Below are 21,916 nucleotides of genomic sequence, written 5' to 3'. Positions count from 1 at the left end.
GGTCAGAAACATTAAAACGTAGTAGCCTGTAAGCGTTACTGCAAGGATTTCAGTTATCCAGTCTCTGTCCTGATGTAAAGTATGCCATTTTGTAACAAACCCTTCAAACAGTGAAGAAACTCATTACTGCTAATGTGTCTCATTGGCAGACAGTTAATCTTACAGGCAGGCACTTTATCAAACAGCGTGATGGGTTGATGACAGGCTGCGTGTCAGAACCAACCTCCAACTAAAACATCCATATCGACAGCCACTTTTCACATTGCTTACAGTAACAGGTATTAAAAACAGCCCAGAGGTTTATCTGACATCAGGTATTTATGAGGGGAGGTTTTATATGCTGCTGTCTTTTTAAACGTTCTCATCAAAACTGCATAAAGTGGTCACAGGAGGCAAAGCTGGCTCTACTTTAACACGGAGCCAATGCTGCCCCTCAAGCGGAATAATTACACCACGGTTTTATGCTTCATTATATTTTATATTGCTTCTGAAATGCTTGTGTACATGAGTGGATCATATTATTTGTGTGATGCCTTTAGCTGTATTCATTAACATCATTAGCCCCTTTGTCATGTGGTGCTGTTTACTGTCAGATAAGGAATGCAGTATCATTGAAAGTGGTTTGGTGAATATTTAGGAAGTTAAACATTCCCACTTTTACAAATCAGTTGTCCTACATTACACTTGGAGGAGATGTAGCTGTGGTATGTGACTATCGTTGTATGTTGTCTCCATCTAGTGGTGAGAAGGTGAAGTGGCAACATTAAATATACTGAAAGCAGACAGCATGCACAGTACAATCAGCAGTAGACAGTTCATTAGGTATGCCTAATAGATCTAACGCAGTACAGTACAACAGTGTATTACAGCAATCCCACCTTCGTGAACAAACTGCTGTAGGTGTACAAAAATCCACTACATTTATGAGCACTGATGGAGGGACGTGATTGCGGCAACATCACAAAAAATAATCACAGCGAGAGAAAATTAAAAGTAATTGTGGTGCTGAAACTCTTTCAAAAAGTTGCCAAAATATCAAATCAGATTTTATAAAGATTTCTCTTTTGTTTGTTCAACAAAAAGGAAAAGTGTATCACAGATTTTACTGTGAGAGAAAGTAACTCTGCAGAGGTACAAACCTGAGATTTTCACATTTATCCAGATGTGAAGGGGATGCAAATTATTGGGCAGCTCTTGCTCTGGGCCACAAATTGCTTTCAAATTTATGACTTTTTTTGCCCTCTTTTTTATTATTACTCGTTTCAAGCTCCTTTCTTATTTTAAAAGGCTATTCAGGACTTTTATGGAAATATCTCAACACCATCTGAGGAGAAAAGCACCCAGTTTTTGAAAAAGCACAATGAAAATTGACTCAAAGTTACACATTTGCTTTTTAAAAATTAGAACTCTGTTTGGTGTAATTTTTATCTTCTTTAATCAAGGCACAAAACACAAATACTGTTGTACATGTACATGGTTTTACATTTACATTTGTTCACATTTGTTTTATTACTTGCACATCATTTTTTTTATAGTCTTACACTTACACAACAAACAAAAGGGCTACCAAACAGTGATGTAGAAATACAATAAGAACAATGTCTGCTGACCTCTAGGGGTCACACTTCATGATCTCTCTGAGGCAAATAGTAGCATAGCAGGCAGAGTCCAGGTCGAAGTTTAAGGTGAGAGCGAGTGACTCCTGCTTCCCTTCTAGTGTTGTCCTGCTCAGCTGCCAGTCACTTTCTCTGCTGCTGCCTCCTGTCACCTCTCCTCTTCCTCCTCCCTCCCCACAGCCTGCTCTCAGCAGCTGGTAGTGAAGGTTGTGTGGAAATGCCAGCAGGGGGCGGTAGCAGCCGGGCAGATTTAGCTTCAGGCTGCTGACTCTGAAACGACACTCATCCAGTCCGTCTCTAGCCAGTCTCTCCTGGAACCAAGCCCCCATGGCATTTTCTGGATACTTCACGGTGTTTCCCGGCATTGGTAGCAACACCTGACAGGATGATTGAAAACACAGCAGCAGCAGTAGTGAGAAAAGTACAATAAGCAGCATTTAAAGTAGAAGTATTTGCATGAACTACATACTTGTCCCAGGGTGTACACTCCCTCTTGTTCCTCTTGGTCCGTCACCACATGGATCTGGAAAAGCAAAGAAGAAAAGACATGTGAGCAGAATGTGACAACATCTGCCATCAAGAGGTCACAACATGTAAAGTCAGTCAAATCACAATTTCCCTCAAGGAACTTTACAAGCTGCACAGGATACAAGACCCTTAATCCTTAAACCCTTGAAACCCTGTAAATATGCCTTGTATTGTAAAATGTGTGATCTACTGTATAAACTATGAAATGGGTATTATTTTGGACTCTATGTTGTAATATCTGTAAGAGCTTATAAACTGCCAGTGGACATTACAGTTAGAATACTGTGTCACACTAAAGGTCTTCTTTGTGGATTCTCTATGTGTACTACCTGAGGTGAGCTGCTTTCTCCAAGATCCTCCAGTTTTTCTTGCCCCTCTTGCCTCCACACCAGGTCTCCTCGCCTGGCGCTGTGGCCCAGAGTCGTCAGCCTGTGGGCCACTGCCTCGTTCCACACTCTGACGACCACACATTGACAGACAGATCAACAAAAGCATTGGGAAATGATTCTGAATTATTATGACAGACACGTATGGGGATGTTTTTGTAACAAGAAAGTAAAATCGCTCATTTAAGACAGAATTTGTTTATGGATTTAAAATATTAAAGCAAGTGATGTCGGGTTAAATCAAGCCTCAGTTTTTTCTCACTCCTGTATTAACATCACAGACTGAGAGCTAGTATCAGATTTTCCAAAAAATCAGAGAAAAACATCAGAAGATAAATAAGCATCCAACAATAAAATGGTACAATAAGTCTGTGCTCCAGCTCCAGAAAGTGCGCTGCTTCCAGCTGACCTGCTGCAGTAGGCGTGTGGGTAGAAGACCCTCATGCTGTGGGGAAGGCTGAGCCAAGCTTGGGCACATCCGTCTGGACCTGTACCATAGCGGTTCAGGGCCCGGAGCATCAGTCGCTCCCTGACCTTCGACAACGGCATCAGCGCCAAAGACTCCTTAGCGTTATCTGGTGTGAGGAAGCAGGAAAGACATGAGAGAGAGCTACTGTACACTGGATGTTCTCTGCACTACAAAAGCAAGATTTTCTACTGGGTAGAAAAACTAAAACAGTCAGTCTTGTCCTTGCTCTCACCTGTTTGGAGGAAATGTCTCTTTGCATGGCTCTGAGGATCATCGCCTTCCTCTGGAGTGAAGAAGAGACGCACAGCACCCACCTGACCCACACACAATGACCCACATAAGCACAGTACTGTGCAGACTGAGCAGCCAGTCTCTGCTCAGCTTCACGTCACAATATAAAGTACACCTGGTTCATGGATGTAATAACTGTCTACAACACTTACCATGTCTTCTTTGAGTAAAGCCAGCCCTACACGGTCAGACTGAATGCTCTGCCCGCTCCCAAACCTCTGTGGTCCATAGTAGTTGACAAAACCTCTGGCCTGCAGAAAAACAACAAACCGGGTGACTTATAACAAAAAAAATAACGAGCATAATGTAAAGTACTCCTAAACAGCAGGATGCAAGTTCAGCAAAATAAACTGAAGACGTGACTTAAAAGTGAATAATTTCTGGTGGCTAACATGAAAAATTATATCAGTGTTTATTGTGAAAAAACACAACAAATACCTTGACATTCTCCACCGCTTGCTTTACCAACGCTGCCAGACGAGTGTGTGTGTTTGCACCAGAGGAGTGTGCGTCACTGGCCCCATGTGGTCTCAGGTCGCGGACGACCAGGTCGAAGTGGTTCCCCTGCAGCTGTCCGAGCCTGAGAGGCTCGCTGACGGAGCGGATCTGGGACAGATGCATCCCTCTCTTCTTGAACTCTGCTGTCTTCTCTTCTAACCTAGTGACAAACACAGCCAAATAAATAAATATGTGACAGCAACAGGAAGAAGGCCTTAATTTCACAATTCACAATTTAATCACAATTTATGAATAGGGAAAAACTATTCCAACCAAATCCATGAAAGAAATGCAGATCTACCGTTGAGCTGAGACTTTTCTAACCACCATGGACTGGTAAGTGATGGCTCTCTTATCCTTGATGCCAGCGTAGGTAAAATCTGACGGCAGGACACCGAGAGCAGTTGCCATGTAGCTGATGGCCTCCAGAGTTTCCAGGTTCTCCTTGCACAGAGTAAAGGCTGAAAGAAACAAAACAACTGCGTATTCATTCTAATTTCTAAATCCTAGTTTAAGTGTTGTTCACTGGAAATCTGATTTGAAAACTTAAATGTCTGAAAGCATTTTAATAATATGTAAAGTATTCATTTGGAAAATAGTTGCAGCTAAACATTACCAGTGTAAACTTCTTCTTCCTTGCGTTCCTCTGTGGTTCTTTTCTTTGGCCTCCCATGCTCTCTCAGCCTAACAGAGATTGCTGTCATCCCCTGGTCGCTGAAGCTTTTAGTCTCCACCAGTTTGCCAAACCTTCGGCTCATGAAGTGGTGGACTGCTGTCCTGTGCTCTTTGCTGTCATCAGGTCCAAATGTGTAGGAGGAGCCTCGTACTTTGGCATCTATGAACCTGAAGAAGTCCTCTGCTTCATCCTCTGTAACCAGCTTGGAGAGCTCTCTGTAGTCTGGGTCTTCCCTCACCCTGATCTCAGGCTGAACAGTGACAGTCATGAGGAAAGGGAAGCGGTGCCTGACAGCTCGGTGGACGTTAGCTCTGTGGTGTTTGTCGGTGAAGTATCCCAGTGAGAGCTCCTGCTTGGCTGGCTTTTCATCTTTGAGAGTCAACACAAACTGCTCCAGCTCTTCGCTGACTGTTTGGCCTAAAATCACACTTAAATCAAAATTTCCTGGACTTGGTATGGTGGCATCTGCTCCACAATCTGCTGAATCATCAGCGTCCTGTGAGTAACGAGTGTTCTCCTTATATTCTGGACTGGTTTCATTGTTTGCATCTGTGGAGGCACAGGCTGGTGACTGTGTGGCCACTGCAGCTGTAACACGCTCTCCATTCATGTCTATCTCAGTCACCACAAAGTCTGTGATTAAATTTTTGATGCTTCCGAGAAAACCTTCATGGTTTGATATGAAGCATGCAGGGACGTTCACAGCATCTCTGTCCTGCTTCATGATCACTTCATCCAGACACTGCAGAGTTTTCACTTATTCCTGTCACTGGAAAGGGCAGAAACACAATGTTAAAGACAGTCAGAGTTGGTGCACACCTTCAAAAAGCGATGCCAGGAGGCTTTAAAGGATGACCAATGCTTTACGTGTGCTTAAATACAGATTAATAACCCGTTTTTTTACGGTATTCCATATTACACATATTGACGTTACACTTTCATGGCAGAGATTTGCACCTGTTTTAAAAAATAAAGTAAACTGCGTACCCGTGCTTCTACGGAAATATGGAATTATTATCAAGGATTAATACAGACAGAAGTGTTTGTTTCCACTCATTTACTCAACGAACCTGCACGCGGCGATGTAAACAGGACAACTCTGACACAAGTCAGTCTACTTCCGCGTCATGTGACCATCATGTGACTTTTCTTAAAGGGACCGGCTCAAAACTGTCTTTCAGCAGCAACACTGTAGAAACATTAGTTAAACAATGCTCATAGCGTTTTGTAGTTGTTTTTTTATGTATTTCAAAGTCACTTTGAAACACAAAGAATCCTTATACTTACTTGAACTGTGAGGATTTTTGTGCAACCTGCTTTTATGGTATCATGTTGCTTTTAAAACACAGACCTCTCTTAATGGTTTTCAGCTGTCAGATTCCAGGTATGAGCAGATAAAAAGCCTTAGATGCCCTGTCTTATTGGTGAACTCTGGGCTGAAAAAGCCAGTCAAAGAAGATTATCCAACCTATGATGTATGAGTTGCATGTGAAATACAGTTCACAGTACAGTACACTTTTTTTTAAGTATTTCTGTGCCACAGCTTATTTAATTAATCAAAGAAGAAGAACGAAAGTCAAAGCTCAGGTGCTTATCCTTGTTCCTCCACCTCCCACTCTAGTGTCAGCTGTGTAACCTTAGGCAAAGTGCATTATTTCTCTCCAAAATGTAGTGGAGTTGATGGATAAAGTAGCATAAAATGGTAGCACTCAAGTTCAAGTACCACAAACTTAAATGTAAATACAGTACTTGAGTAATTACAGGTTTTTACACTCAAAGAAGCAACTTCAAGAGGAACAAGAATCACATTTTTTTTATTCCTGCTATTTACAAAATATTACATAAGTTCATTCCATAAATAAAAAACAGACTATGACAGAAATAAAAATACCATATTTTGCAAGAACATGTTGTATATTAGGCATTAATGGTTAAAGTGCACAGGTAGACATTGGATCTGCTGTTTCAGATGAAATTCATTCGACAGTCAAGGAGACACTTCAACCGCAGGCGGTTCACGTAGCATGTCATGTTAGAAGTGATTGGGCATAAAGGCTTCTTCGGTGAGAGTGGCATCAGTTGGTATGTTACCGTCTCAGCAAGAATATTGAAACATTTTCCTACAAGATTCTCTGTCAACCTGTCTGCCTGTGGCCTTGCCATAATTTCTCCAAAGCTTAAAATACAATTTTGGAAGCAAAATTACTGAGGATTTACTGCATGTCTACTGAATGTGCAACCAAACAGTCTCCTTTCCTCCTCGTGGACATAATCGCATAAAATCATGTGTAAAGAGAAACTGAATGGAGTGATGAAGTTTCAAATATACAATGTGCTTATTATTAACAAGGCATCAAGACATTCTGGTGTCCCAATGAGAGATGTGGCTCATTCCTTTGTCTGACCTGATTATCTAGCCAAGAAAAATACACTGCTCAACAATAAATAAATAATCATATTTCAATCAAAGCACTTTGTAAACACGGTTTGAGAAAGGTGCTACATAAGGGTTATTAATAATATTTCTTCAAAGGTTATTAGTTGCTCTAATGCTGAAAATTCAATAAGTGAGCTAAGACCAGTATGGATATTTATGTTTAAAAGAATTTTAGCATCAGCTGTTCATGTTGCCATGTGGTCGTGGCTGTGCAGATGATGTGGAACATGAAGACTACACGTCAGGTCAAAACACTGAAATCTTGAAACTTGTCAGCAGAATCTAGCTTCAGCCCCAAATTGAAAGTTTTAGGTACAGGAGATGCAGCTGGGTTAATATCTGACTGGTGAATATGTCCAGGTATGAAGGACAGAGAGAGAGAGAGAATATCAGGATAATACAACACTTACTGTAAATAACAAAATGCCAAGTTAGGCTGCAGCTGCTTGGTGACATAACAGAAAAGCATGTAAAAGATTAATTAATTTCATTACATAGCACTGTCTGTACAGCAGTAGGGCTAAAATAATGCTCATTTGAAATTGATCTATGCATGTAGATTACTTTCCATTATAAGTTACATGCATTAACACTTGTTAATAGAAAATTATAATGTCAACATATGTTGCTATGGCATAAAATAGTAAGAATACAGTATACAGCATAATGTGTTTACATGTGCAAATTCAAATAGTATTCTTGATAATAACTTGGGAGTGTTTATCAAAATGTACTTGGTGACTAGAAGGCACCTGGAACATATCTGTTGGACTGGAGAAGAGCCATGAACTCCTGTTTCCTTTTTATCTGGCCCATCAGCTTGATGCTCATGACAAGCAAAACCGCCTGGGAAGGGAAGCATGAGAGTTACAAGCAGGCTGTGGTGTTCAGATATGGCTACAGCTGGGATCTGTGTGAATGTGCGCTGACCTAAATTAAATTATCTGGCACAGATTAAACACTTCAACACACACTGTCAGCTAAGAGGGTTTCATGTCGGCTATATTTTGACCATGGCATGAATTTGAATATAATGAAGCTATAGGTAGAATGTCCAAATTCTGTCAGCAGCTGTTTCCAAACATGTATATGTGTATAGAAAAAAACATACCCAAAAAACTCCACTTCCAAATTGTATACCCATCGCCAATGTGAATGCGAGCTTCAGTTCAGAGACATAAATTGGTAGGCAAGGCTGTGGGGAAAAAAGTGGCAGGTTTATTTTAAAGACAAAGGACCATTAAGCCTGTTGATCTTCCCAAACAATCCCAAGCTCTTTTACCTCTTGATAAACATACTGGTTCTTTGGCGCTCCAAGTGTGGCGCTGCCCCGTAGTCGAATCTGGTGAGGAGCACAAAATCCCATTACATAAACAGACAAATTACTGCTGTTGTGTGCAGCCACACTGTAAACATTTATTAGATATTGTAGAGCTACTTCAAGGTTCAGAAGAGATTCAATGAATAGGTACTTTAGAACAAAGTTGCAAAATTGCATTAAAGTTTTATTTGGATACAATTTTTTATTGTGTGAACCCCATAGTACCAAGACCATGGGGATCCATGAAAACAAAATAAACTTGCTTTTATTGTGTGGTTTCCAGTATTGTGCCTTCAGGTTACAGCAATAGAATTAGTGACTAACTTATATGTTTCTCTCTGAAAGCAATGATGAACAAACAAGTGAAAATAAGAACCAGATAACTAAAATAAATAAATTCACCATTTGACTTGGCATACAGTGTGTGAGGATAAGATATGAAATCCAAATGAATCATCTCCACGGTGTATATTCTGCTTCCATAAAAAAAAAACACTCACGCATTTTCCTGGATACTGACAGTTACAGGAAGCAGGGATGGAAGAGCCCCAGTCTTTGTAGCCTTCAATAAGACCACAGCACTCAAACTGCAGGTTACGCACACACACACACACACACACACACACACACACAGGCCAAGTGAAAAGTAAATCAAAAACAAATAAACCACAACAATAATACACAACTAGAACACATTGTTTGCAGCTGTGAATGATGCATACTTTATTTGGACCTACAAGCTGCAAAATCGCTTCAAGTTTTATTAACAAGCGCAGCAATTTAAAGCTATCTGCAACCTGGCAATTTCATCATCCCTCACATTTGAATTAAAAATCATGATCTTATTGGCTCGATTTGCTTGATTCACCCACAGCAGGATACGTACATACCTCTTTAAGATAAGACACACCTGCTCACCAGGCCCCGCCCCAAAGGCTACATATAAGACAGGTGTGGCCTCATTTCTCTTTGTCTGCCACCTGAGTGCTGTGTGTGATTTGTGTTTGTCTGTGTTAGAGGTGAAATCTTAGAAGAAAACCTTCTAAGTGTGTGTAGAAAGCTGGGTGTCTGTCATCTTTACGTGTTGGTCCATCCTTTCCAGTTTTCTGCCTTCCTTCTGGCTACAAGCCGGTGTGGGAGTGTGGTTGCTGGTATCTTTCTGCCTCAGACAGCCAAGAAAAAGCTAGCTAGCAGCAGGCTAGAGCCCAGAACAAATCTGTTAATAGTAGATGTTAGTGGCTTGCCTGATGCACTGCTATTTTTCTGCTGGTTGCATTAGCAAACTAAGCTAAGCACACTATGCTAGCTGTGAACAATGACTGAAACTGTCAAGTATGGCAAGCTGGCAGGGACAGTTTTGTGTGGGTTGTGTGGTTTTGATGCTATTAAGGATGCACTGTGACAATCATAGCTTAGTCAAATTGAAACATGGAGATGTGATACACATTTTTAGATTATAGACAGACAAGTAGACACCACACCACCATCTGTAACCTGGCAATTTCATCATCCCTCACATTTGAATTAAAAATCATGATCTTATTGGCTCGATTTGCTGGATTCACCCACAGCAGGATACGTACATACCTCTTTAAGATAAGACACACCTGCTCACCAGGCCCCGCCCCAAAGACTACATATAAGACAGGTGTGGCCTCATTTCTCTTTGTCTGCCACCTGAGTGCTGTGTGTGATTTGTGTTTGTCTGTGTTAGAGGTGAAATCTTAGAAGAAAACCTTCTAAGTGTGTGTAGAAAGCTGGGTGTCTGTCATCTTTACGTGTTGGTCCATCCTTTCCAGTTTTCTGCCTTCCTTCTGGCTACAAGCCGGTGTGGGAGTGTGGTTGCTGGTATCTTTCTGCCTCAGACAGCCAAGAAAAAGCTAGCTAGCAGCAGGCTAGAGCCCAGAACAAATCTGTTAATAGTAGATGTTAGTGGCTTGCCTGATGCACTGCTATTTTTCTGCTGGTTGCATTAGCAAACTAAGCTAAGCACACTATGCTAGCTGTGAACAATGACTGAAACTGTCAAGTATGGCAAGCTGGCAGGGACAGTTTTGTGTGGGTTGTGTGGTTTTGATGCTATTAAGGATGCACTGTGACAATCATAGCTTAGTCAAATTGAAACATGGAGATGTGATACACATTTTTAGATTATAGACAGACAAGTAGACACCACACCACCATCTGTAACCTGGCAATTTCATCATCCCTCACATTTGAATTAAAAATCATGATCTTATTGGCTCGATTTGCTGGATTCACCCACAGCAGGATACGTACATACCTCTTTAAGATAAGACACACCTGCTCACCAGGCCCCGCCCCAAAGGCTACATATAAGACAGGTGTGGCCTCATTTCTCTTTGTCTGCCACCTGAGTGCTGTGTGTGATTTGTGTTTGTCTGTGTTAGAGGTGAAATCTTAGAAGAAAACCTTCTAAGTGTGTGTAGAAAGCTGGGTGTCTGTCATCTTTACGTGTTGGTCCATCCTTTCCAGTTTTCTGCCTTCCTTCTGGCTACAAGCCGGTGTGGGAGTGTGGTTGCTGGTATCTTTCTGCCTCAGACAGCCAAGAAAAAGCTAGCTAGCAGCAGGCTAGAGCCCAGAACAAATCTGTTAATAGTAGATGTTAGTGGCTTGCCTGATGCACTGCTATTTTTCTGCTGGTTGCATTAGCAAACTAAGCTAAGCACACTATGCTAGCTGTGAACAATGACTGAAACTGTCAAGTATGGCAAGCTGGCAGGGACAGTTTTGTGTGGGTTGTGTGGTTTTGATGCTATTAAGGATGCACTGTGACAATCATAGCTTAGTCAAATTGAAACATGGAGATGTGATAAACATTTTTAGATTATAGACAGACAAGTAGACACCACACCACCATCTGTAACCTGGCAATTTCATCATCCCTCACATTTGAATTAAAAATCATGATCTTATTGGCTCGATTTGCTGGATTCACCCACAGCAGGATACGTACATACCTCTTTAAGATAAGACACACCTGCTCACCAGGCCCCGCCCCAAAGGCTACATATAAGACAGGTGTGGCCTCATTTCTCTTTGTCTGCCACCTGAGTGCTGTGTGTGATTTGTGTTTGTCTGTGTTAGAGGTGAAATCTTAGAAGAAAACCTTCTAAGTGTGTGTAGAAAGCTGGGTGTCTGTCATCTTTACGTGTTGGTCCATCCTTTCCAGTTTTCTGCCTTCCTTCTGGCTACAAGTACAGGTTACATGTAGCCGGTGTGGGAGTGTGGTTGCTGGTATCTTTCTGCCTCAGACAGCCAAGAAAAAGCTAGCTAGCAGCAGGCTAGAGCCCAGAACAAATCTGTTAATAGTAGATGTTAGTGGCTTGCCTGATGCACTGCTATTTTTCTGCTGGTTGCATTAGCAAACTAAGCTAAGCACACTATGCTAGCTGTGAACAATGACTGAAACTGTCAAGTATGGCAAGCTGGCAGGGACAGTTTTGTGTGGGTTGTGTGGTTTTGATGCTATTAAGGATGCACTGTGACAATCATAGCTTAGTCAAATTGAAACATGGAGATGTGATACACATTTTTAGATTATAGACAGACAAGTAGACACCACACCACTGGTGTAACCTGGCAATTTCATCATCCCTCACATTTGAATTAAAAATCATGATCTTATTGGCTCGATATGCTGGATTCACCCACAGCAGGATACGTACATACCTCTTTAAGATAAGACACACCTGCTCACCAGGCCCCGCCCCAAAGACTACATATAAGACAGGTGTGGCCTCATTTCTCTTTGTCTGCCACCTGAGTGCTGTGTGTGATTTGTGTTTGTCTGTGTTAGAGGTGAAATCTTAGAAGAAAACCTTCTAAGTGTGTGTAGAAAGCTGGGTGTCTGTCATCTTTACGTGTTGGTCCATCCTTTCCAGTTTTCTGCCTTCCTTCTGGCTACAAGCCGGTGTGGGAGTGTGGTTGCTGGTATCTTTCTGCCTCAGACAGCCAAGAAAAAGCTAGCTAGCAGCAGGCTAGAGCCCAGAACAAATCTGTTAATAGTAGATGTTAGTGGCTTGCCTGATGCACTGCTATTTTTCTGCTGGTTGCATTAGCAAACTAAGCTAAGCACACTATGCTAGCTGTGAACAATGACTGAAACTGTCAAGTATGGCAAGCTGGCAGGGACAGTTTTGTGTGGGTTGTGTGGTTTTGATGCTATTAAGGATGCACTGTGACAATCATAGCTTAGTCAAATTGAAACATGGAGATGTGATACACATTTTTAGATTATAGACAGACAAGTAGACACCACACACCACTTAATTGTATGGTGGACAAAAATGGCCCAGAAAGGCTGTTAAATTCCATCCCTCCTGCACTTCCAAGAAAGCTGGATGTATTATCTGGATTGTGTGTCAAAGTCAGTCAGTCCAGTGAACATCAAAGTGAAAAAAAAAGAAAAAAAAAGCTTCTTACTTCACGTTGAATACTATACAGCAGCGTCCTGTTGGCTTTGCTGGTTGCAGTAAGTGGCATCATGGACAGCAGCTTAGACTCTTCACGGACCACACGTTTCTGAGGACAGAGAATCCACATTGTTCCATTTAAAGATGGTTTTTAGTCCCCCTAGCTCATTTTGTATCCCAGGATTAAAATAAATATTATAAAAGTGGGATATGAAAGTACAATACCTCATAAACATCTTGGTAACTTAGCGCTGTTCTGATAATTATTGTTTGACTGGCTGCTGCCATCCCAGTTGCATACTGAACACAGAAACCAAAAATAGTAAGTGAACAAGAACAGATATTAATACAGACATTAGCACAGTCCTACACAAGAAAATCTTCTTTTTCCTTTATACTTTTCTACTCAGATACAAGAAAACTCTCTCTCACACACACACACAGTGGTAATACAAACACTTAAAGCAGGTTTTTACCAAAATCAAACACCATCTCTTTCCTTTAAAGGCTCCGAACACACCAAGCACTGACAGCAGCAGGCAGCCGATCTCCATGATGTACATTATCACTACAGAAGCGCTGGACACCAGCTGAGGAAAAAAACAACACAGGCCTTAAGCACTGGCAAATGCCTTGACTAACAATATTTGTTCTATGTAACAAAATAGTCTAACATCAAATAAGCTGTGAAAGAGTTCCAATTCATCCAAGAGATTTCCTTACACCTAACAGAATTATTTTGTGGTCACAGACGTATGCATAGCCTGGCTACAAAAGATGTCAAAGGTCAGGGTTGGCTTCAAAATGGTAGGTGCCCTCAGTGCCTGAAGATAATTCACTGTCCTGCCCAAGGACGCTTCAAAAGGAAGACACCAACATGAGGGCTTGAACTCATGTCTTCCAGAGAAAAAACAATACAAAATGCTGCACTGTGTCCAGGCAATATTGACGGCAGACCACAATGGCCCATGCATAAATAATTCCTCAGCTTTCGTAGGCTATCCCAGCAGCTCTTTTGCTCCTTTTTAAATCCTGGCAAGAAAGGAGCTACTTCAGCCTCCTATAAATGACATTTTCCGTGCAAAATTATTTTCACCCAGTCAGAAGAAAATCAGTCTGAAATCAGTCTTACTTTGCCAGTTTGTATGAGATCTCTGTGCCAAGCCACTGTCATCGTCAACATGAAGAAGCACAGCGCCTTTGGAGAAATGAACAGAAATTAGGTTTGCAAACTACTGTGAAAAGGAGTCGTGAAAGGCATTTAAGGCAAACAAGGGAAGGAAATAAATACTTAGGGTTCAACAATGTGTCTCTAAATTAGTATCAAATATGTAAATATATTTGTTAGTAGGCCTATGGCCTCAAATGGTTTTAATTTGTGGTGCCTTCATGTGTCACCTCTTACCTGTGGATAATTTCCGGGCTAAAGGGAGAGACTAACATGCTGTCCAGTGTTGGCCTGATCTAAATAATAACCTTTATAAGAATGAAATACCAGAGTCAAAACGAAAACTGCACTGCACATGACTGTAATCTCACACACTGTAAACATGGGGAGGGATGGAAAAAGATGCTTATCCTCTTATAGATGCAAAGTCCGGCGTTATTATGACACAGCTACCAGTTATTTTCTTTCTCTTCACTCTGTATACCCTCAGAACAATTTGGAATAAAAGATGTTACTACACTGTACATCGTTTCGATGGAGGGGATTCGTTGTAGCATGTTTGCATGACAGACAGACCCTGTGTTGACGGTTGATTTGGCTCAAAATAACGCAAATCCAACAGTTAATCAATCAAATGGGCCTCTTGGCTTAAATTGCATTCAAAAGCAGGAAAATTCACCTACCATATGCACGGCATTTGCAAAAATAAAAGGCCTCTTCAGGCTCGTTTTGTCCGCCACCACGACCACTGCGTTCCGCTGCATGCTGCTGCTTCTCTCCCGAGCTTTAAAACGCCCTTTTACATCAAGAAAATATTAAGACTATAAAGCTATGATTTTAACAGTAAGGACATCTACTTATCCGCACAGGACGTCAATGTGACGTACTGGATGAGGATGCGCTGTGCCGCATTCATGTGCATTCGGAAATATGGGAATCATTAGGGTTAGCGGACAGGAGTTATGTTCATTCATGATTCAAATAACTCATGCGAACGCAGTGGCAAAATATTCACCAGACTGCAAAAAAAAATCATTCAGATTTCGTTTATTTAGTTTAATGACTGGTTATACTTTTTTATAAACTTTGCTGTCCAAAATGAAGACCTAAATGCGTTAAAGATTCTTGCTAATTATAAAAGTGATCAAATGTAAACACTTCCCCAGTCTAAAACTATTCAACTCAGTCGCTCAATAGACCTGAAAATCTGGTGGAGCAAACTTAAAGCCAAAATGCAACTTTTAGTAAAGCATTGAGAGTGTGATACGGTCAGTCAGTGCTGTGGCCTTATTGCCTGAGTGGATTAGAAGATTACCACAACAAATGCAAGATTTTAAAATGCTTTTGGGAAGTTGTCCAGAATTTAAAATAATGTTATTTTGCCAGGAAGTAGAGATTTACAGAATGTTGACTGCATTTCCCAGGATGCCACAGCAACATTGGGCTGGGCAACTTATAGAACAGGTAGGGCGGGTTTCTATTGTTTCCACAGGTGCTATGGAGAGAGAGAGAGAGAGAGAGACGCGGGAGACGAGGGAGGCTGTAAGTCAGTCAGAACACGAACAACTGATGACAGAAGGATACAGAGATAAAGAGAAAGTCAGGTGGAAGAAAAATGCTGACATGTGTGTGAAAGATCTGCAGGTGGATTGGACAGGGACGGGGATTACAGACAAGCATCTTTTTCATTTTTGTTTTCTTTAAAGGAAGTTGTTTTTTTCCTTTGGCAGACAGCTGAGCTGAATCTGCACAGGAGGACAAAAAGGATGGGATTTGTGCTGTCTTCAGAAGTGGGTCAACACCTGAGACGGAGCTGAAAGGAGCAGCAGACACTGAGACAGTTTTGTCCAACTAAAAGAGCACAAGAGGGGTGAAACAAGCTGGAGACACAAGACACACAGGAATGCAGTATTATAAAGAAAACACATTCACTTTCTGTCAGCTGAGACAGATACAGCTTATTTTTCCATATTGCTGCTTGCGTGCTTTATACTTCACAGTGTGTACACTCTAAGTTATTCAAATTCTAGACCATTTAAATCTTATTTTCAAAATGGATTGTCAGCCACTTTCTCGTTGTTGAGCAGCACCATTTTACTTCTTGATAAACAAACTTTCTTACAACTCTGAACTGGTTTTACAGGTTACATGTGGACCGATTTCACAAAATTTACCCTGCTGCTGGAAATCTAGTCTGGTGACTGACTGTAGCTCTCACTGGAATTTTTTTTCTTTTCAATGAAACTTCTAAACAGAATATCATTTTTGAGGATTCATTTTCATATGTCTGACACAGCCTTTATTTGGGACAACTGAGCATCTCTCGGCCTCAAAGTCCAAGCATTCCAAGTGATCTACAGTATATAAGTGGGGGATCATTTCCTCCATTCTCAAACGTTCACATCGACAGAAAAACACTCTGCTGTGCCTCCACCATGCAGAGCCCGGGACCTGAACATGATGATTCATTTGATTTCTTATTTAAAATCATCCTGATTGGTGACTCTAACGTAGGGAAGACCTGCGTGGTTCAGAATTTCAAGTCAGGAATTTTCTCAGAGAAACAACAGAACACCATTGGAGTGGATTTCAGTGTACGAACACTCGACATCGAGGGGAAGAAAGTTAAGGTTGGTCATGTGTGTATATGTGTGTGTGTGTGTTGAAATGGTGTCAAAAATAAGGGAAAAAGAAGGCTTGTAAGATAAAAGCATTGCAAATTAATCAGTCAGCCTTCAAGGCTCGAAAAGCATTGAATTCCGTTTCCTAAAGGGACTTAGAAGGCATTCAAAAATCTGAATAACTTTTAGTAAACTGAATGTGGGCCGCCAGGAGCCAGCGAATTGTGTGCACAGCGAACTGTTAAATCCTTTCTTTATCAGTGTGTTTTTGCTACAGTATAGCCAGAAATGTCATTGTCTCATTATGAGCAAATGTTGATTTTTAGCAAACTTAAATGAACCTAAATGAGTTCATTTTATCATTTTAAATTGGCTAATCCTCTGTCCATTCAATGTTGCTTACCTGGGTCCAAGTCACGTTAATTTATTTAGATATATCATTAGGTGTTAGCTGTGATACTTCTGGGAAGCACTAGAAATAATGTGATGTGTAATAAACAGCTGGTACCTTCTGGTTTTCAGTCATACTTATCTGCTGCATCTAATCTATGATGCAGCAGATCTAATCTGTGTGGTGATGAGGTCTTAAATCTAACCTGGTGAACGCTGTAGAAATCATGCTCCTGTAATGCCTTCTAAATGCCATGATCCTTATCATGGGTGTTGTAGAGTCACCTGGCCCTGACAGTGACAGGCTGCACAGCCTTCTTACAGGCCTTTGTGTTAAAACATTTCATGAAAACTATGGTATAAACTGTGCAACTACGGAAAACTACTCAGATGTGACAGACATGTCTACTTTGGGGGGTAAATGAGACCACAGTGGGAGGTGTCTTATGGTAACAGTGTCAGTTATACTCAGTTCAAAACAAGTCAGACCAGCCACTCACTTGAAGGACAAGTCCTTCAGGTTTGTCTACTCTAGCTTTTGTGGGGACAAAAATAAACCTGGAATGACTTCTCTACCCTGCCACAGAGCTATAGAAAAGGAAGTAAATGATTAAGGTGGACACTGATTCTGCATGCATCAGACGCTAGTACTTCTGGTCTGAAAAGCAACTGGGCAAAATAATAATCTCTGTTCATTAGGTTCAATTGTGGCTTACACATCTTCTATTGTCACAGATGACATGATCATTCATATGCAAACTGATTTTCTGTATTGATCAGGAGGTAGATTGAGGCTCTGCAATCTGTCCAGAATGGTCCAACACACAAAGACACACCAACTGTTTTCTGTAGACAAGCCAGTTAGATGACTGCAGGAAAAAAAATTCATGGCATCTCAACAAACATGTCATCAACTAGACTTGATTACATCTGTGATGTCAAAGGTTATTATATGATGAAGGCATAAACATAAAATTAAGTTTTGATTAACAGTTTCCTTCTTCTCCCTCGTCCTCTCCATTCCAGTGTATCACTCACCATGTTTACAGGCAGGAGGTCAGCATCCAACAGTCTAGAGCCATTTTTATTTTCCCATTTAATCTATCTGGGTTAATAAATCACTGAATGGCAAAAGTAGCACAATAAATTGGATTATAAAGGCTTCGAATAACTTCAAACAAAACCAGCTCCTATCTGTGAGATAACCTCAGCCCTTAAAGATTCAGGTCTGTGTGTAACTGAGCCACCAGATATTAAATACATGTTTCCTTTTCATTAATGTTGGGTGATCGGGGTCTGTAGCTGTACTTTCTTTGTGATTACCTTGGATTTTGTGTTTTAATAAAGCTGAGTTCTTGTTTGCTCTTTTAACTGTTTGTCTTTGATTGCTGTTAGATTTATTTATTTTATTTAAACAGTAGTGCCAGTGCTATTTGTTTTTACAGGTTTATTTTCAGAAATACAAACAAAGCTTTTATTTCAATAATAAAACTGTTTTTTTAAGCTTGTCAGTACAAACAAATGATCTGAGCTGGTGAGTCTGGATTGGTTGCCATGTTAGCCGTTACCATGTTAGCAAGATCTCTCAGATGCTCAGGGAGTATTTTCTGCAGGGGGATGGCAAGGAGTCTGATGTCTCTTGTGTCTCTTGTGTGTGTGTGTGTGTGTGTGTGTGTGTGTAACAGATGCAGGTGTGGGACACAGCAGGTCAGGAGAGGTTTCGTACGATCACTCAGAGCTACTACCGCAGCGCTCATGGTGCAATCATCACCTATGACATCACACGACGTCCCACCTTTGACTCAGTCACACACTGGATCAAGGAGGTGGAGCTCTATGGAGCTTCCAATGTAGTGTTGGTTCTCATAGGTGGGTGTGGGTGTTATTGGTGACTTCGTGAAAATAATGTGTGCGGGTATTCTAAGTGATTTTTGTGCCGAAAGGAGGACAAAATAACAAACACTTGAACATAACGTTATTTATTGTGATAGATGTAGGTTTAATGTGGTGTTGCTGTAGTGAACTGATTTATATCATGAACTCTGGAGATAAACTCTCTAAAAGAGAGAGAGAGAGAGAGAGAGAGAGAGAGAGAGAGAAGAAGAGAAAAGAAATCAAAACAAAACAATAAATAGAACTTATTATTTCAAGTCATGAGCAAGTAAATCTGAAGATCAACAAGTCTGGAGACTTTCAGTTCACTTCTGTCACAACAAAATGACATCAAACACATGATTGTTAGTATTACACTTTCTTTAGAATTGTTTGCTGCAGTACTACAGTGCGCTGAAATGTTGGCCTGAGCGTGTAAATTACATGCATATCTCTATCAAGGCAACAAATGTGACCTGGAGCAGGAACGGCAAGTCCAGTTTGAGGAAGCCTGCCACCTGGCTAAAGACAGAGGCATACTAGCTGCTCTAGAAACATCTGCAAAGGTAATGAGAGTATATGTAACACAGAGAAAATGCTTAAAGTCAGTTAAAATTGTAATTTAAAGTTCATTGTTTCATGTTCTGCGACTAGGAGAGTCAGAATGTGGAGGAAGCCTTCATGATGATGGCCAGAGAGCTGTTGGGTCGCAATGGCCTTCATGTCCAGCAGGAGGACATTAGGAGCAACAACACACCTGGAGTCCTTCTCCGATCCAACTCTCGGCCAGTAAACGGCAACGTAGGGGCATACATGCCACCTGAGAAGAAGACATGTTGCTGATTCACACATGGATCGGACAGGGGAGATGACAGGTGACCGATTTTGGAGGAGGAGGAATGGAAAAAAGCTCAAAGACGCACAGATGTGGATTATTGGCCTCAAAGGCCTCAAGGACCTTAAAAAAGTAAAAAGTATTGCAAAATCAAGGACAAGGAGGTCAGAACAGGCATGTTTTGTAATGGCAATCAGTGTTGGGTACAGTTACACTGAATCAAACTCATTTATATCAACTATACCTGCAAAATCTGTGGGACTGTTACTATTCAAGTTTCCTCGAAGTTTGCACTATCAAAAATAATCAAAATCTGACTTGAAAACTAAAGCAATGCTGTCTTTTTGCTTGAAATGAACAATATATACTGGGCCTTTCTTACCTTCAGATCTGCATAATCTAAAGGTCACAAAATTGATAAAACACAGAATGTGAACTCATTGGTTATTGTAAAATGTTACTGCTATTGACCATGAGAAGCAGGTTATTGGAATCGGTTGAAAAAAATCCACATGGTGCATATCTACTGTACTTTTTGCTTCACTCTGCCGTTAAAACTTCTGAAATGCTGGGAAAGTCTGTAGTGCATGAGACTCAGAGTATTTCACCCAAGTGACCTCTTCTGGTGCCTCTATGACGAGCTGTGATCCTCTGCTGCTGCACTGTGGGTGAAAATGTCCTGGAGAACCCGTCAAGAGGCAGAAGACTGTGAATTCTACGTTTTTGTGTGACTTTATCTTTCATTCTTCACATTTATGATCACTATCATGTATTACGTTGTTATAAATGGGCTGTGAATGTGTTCTGAATGGGCTCTCACGATTTCTGATCAGTTGATGTGATGAAGCAGGACAAAGTTTGACTTTCTGTGCAAAACAAGGGTTCTGTAAAGACTTTAATTTGCACTTGCTGAAGTATCTTAGGAAATTGTTGGGCCTTCAGGGGACCACATTGTGATCAGTGTCTAGCTAATGGGATCCTAATAAACTAAACTAAACACTAACAGGACTAGATGACTATTGCACATAATCTCTAACTGTGGGTTGGTTGCTCGTGGACTTAGACTAAAAAACCAAGGTGATTTAACACATCTGTGACTGCATTAAGAAACAATTAACTACATTGACATGCATGCCCATAAACAGAAACAATCACCTTCAGTCACCTTCAAGGCTGAACTTTGCCAAGATCACTTCCTGCCAACACAACAGTGAAATTGATGAAGTAATGGAGCTGACAAGGCTTACATCCAGGATACAATCTGTCTTTGTGTGTAATGCCAAGTTGGCACGCCTTATTTAAACAATAACCCGGATGTCTTGCACTGATTGATATTTTCTTAAACTGATACTTTTAATCTGCCTTAATGTTTACTGGTTTGGGACAATCCAGGTGAAGAGTTGTCCTTTAATCCAAAGTGAAAATTCTGTCATCATCATAGTTTAAACATAGCTCTAGAGTCTATAGTTTCTCAGGAACTTTGAGCAACTAAAAGTTTTGCAACATTAAATAATATGGTCCATGTTCTGATCCTCTACTGACAGCAGACAATTTATATAACCTGGTTGTAAATATGACCAAAAATGTGGCAAACCACGAAAGGAGAGAGAATCTGCATACTATTGTGCATTGGTCTCCTGCACACTGGGTGGCGCTAGCTGACCATCAGGAAAACTTCCCTTGGCTCCCAGAAAAAAAAAAAGTCTGTTTCTTGAATACATGTCATACCTTTTATATGCCGCAATGTAAGGGTCAGGAGTAAGTTGTTTGATTTGGATGGCAAACACAAAAAAAACCTTGGCAATTAGAGACTCAATTTTCCATCATTGTCAATGATATGAAACCATTTAACAATTTGGCAATTTGACTGATAATTATCAGTTATGAAACAACTGGCAGATTCCCATCAAAGTGTCTGGAAACTTAAATGACCTCATTAAAACCATGAGTCACTGTATGACCCAATGCATCTGCTTCCCATCATATTTGATGACAAACTGGTTGCACTGCAGGTAAACAAGTTCACTGTGTCTACCTGCTTTCTAGCTTGAGCCATGTCTGTCCATCACTTAGGTAAAAGAAATTTCCAGGAAAAAATTTATTTATTAAAACAAGTTGACAATGTCACAATGTTGACAATGTCACATTATTTATACAAAAGAGACCAAAAGCTACTTTCTTTGAAGAAAAAAGTATCCTGAACTCATCATCGAAATAACTAACTGAAAAAAGAGCACCTGCAGTTCACTGTGTGGAAAACCCAAAGAGTCATTTTTGTTGGGGTTATCAGATCTGATACAGACTGGACTGGGAATGTTCTGCACAAAGGTGAAGCAAAAGGCCCCTGGCATTTCTCAAACCTTTGTTTAAAA

At 40.8% G+C, this 21,916-nt stretch overlaps 3 protein-coding genes across 6 annotated transcripts; 1 reads left to right on the top strand and 2 right to left on the bottom strand.

Moving 5' to 3' along the window:
- Positions 1–1,416: 1,416 nt before the first annotated feature.
- Positions 1,417–5,614, bottom strand: pus7l (pseudouridine synthase 7 like). Of its 2 annotated transcripts, none has more exons than XM_046379534.1 (10): positions 5,535–5,614; positions 4,405–5,233; positions 4,090–4,249; positions 3,729–3,948; positions 3,443–3,541; positions 3,232–3,313; positions 2,940–3,105; positions 2,474–2,600; positions 2,086–2,139; positions 1,417–1,993 (listed from the first exon to the last, which is right to left on the bottom strand). In XM_046379534.1, the coding sequence occupies exons 2-10, from the start codon at positions 5,186–5,188 to the stop codon at positions 1,613–1,615; spliced, it is 2,073 nt and encodes a 690-aa protein (XP_046235490.1). In that variant the 5' UTR covers positions 5,189–5,233; positions 5,535–5,614; the 3' UTR covers positions 1,417–1,612. The 2 variants fall into 2 exon arrangements, with proteins under 2 accessions (XP_046235490.1, XP_046235489.1); XM_046379533.1 differs by having other exon boundaries at positions 5,452–5,583.
- A 1,444-nt stretch (positions 5,615–7,058) lies between these two features.
- LOC124053666 (tetraspanin-8-like) lies at positions 7,059–14,754 on the bottom strand. 3 transcript variants are annotated; one of them, XM_046379046.1, is made up of 10 exons: positions 14,510–14,754; positions 13,791–13,856; positions 13,135–13,248; positions 12,884–12,958; positions 12,669–12,767; positions 8,723–8,809; positions 8,184–8,243; positions 8,013–8,096; positions 7,654–7,747; positions 7,059–7,240 (listed from the first exon to the last, which is right to left on the bottom strand). In XM_046379046.1, the coding sequence occupies exons 1-10, from the start codon at positions 14,588–14,590 to the stop codon at positions 7,143–7,145; spliced, it is 858 nt and encodes a 285-aa protein (XP_046235002.1). In that variant the 5' UTR covers positions 14,591–14,754; the 3' UTR covers positions 7,059–7,142. The 3 variants fall into 3 exon arrangements, with proteins under 3 accessions (XP_046235002.1, XP_046235003.1, XP_046235004.1); XM_046379048.1 differs by having other exon boundaries at positions 7,120–7,244; positions 14,510–14,753; XM_046379047.1 differs by having other exon boundaries at positions 7,102–7,747; positions 14,510–14,751.
- A 582-nt stretch (positions 14,755–15,336) lies between these two features.
- Positions 15,337–21,872, top strand: LOC124053667 (ras-related protein Rab-19-like). Its single transcript, XM_046379049.1, has 5 exons — positions 15,337–15,470; positions 15,557–16,456; positions 18,523–18,706; positions 19,172–19,275; positions 19,364–21,872. Exons 2-5 carry the CDS (start codon positions 16,262–16,264, stop codon positions 19,550–19,552), a joined length of 672 nt encoding a protein of 223 aa, XP_046235005.1. The 5' UTR covers positions 15,337–15,470; positions 15,557–16,261; the 3' UTR covers positions 19,553–21,872.
- The last annotated feature ends 44 nt before the right edge of the window (positions 21,873–21,916 follow it).

This window comes from Scatophagus argus, chromosome 22 (assembly GCF_020382885.2).
Source record: "Scatophagus argus isolate fScaArg1 chromosome 22, fScaArg1.pri, whole genome shotgun sequence".
In the NCBI taxonomy this organism is placed as follows: domain Eukaryota; kingdom Metazoa; phylum Chordata; class Actinopteri; family Scatophagidae; genus Scatophagus; species Scatophagus argus.
This window is presented reverse-complemented; position numbering and strand designations above follow the sequence as displayed.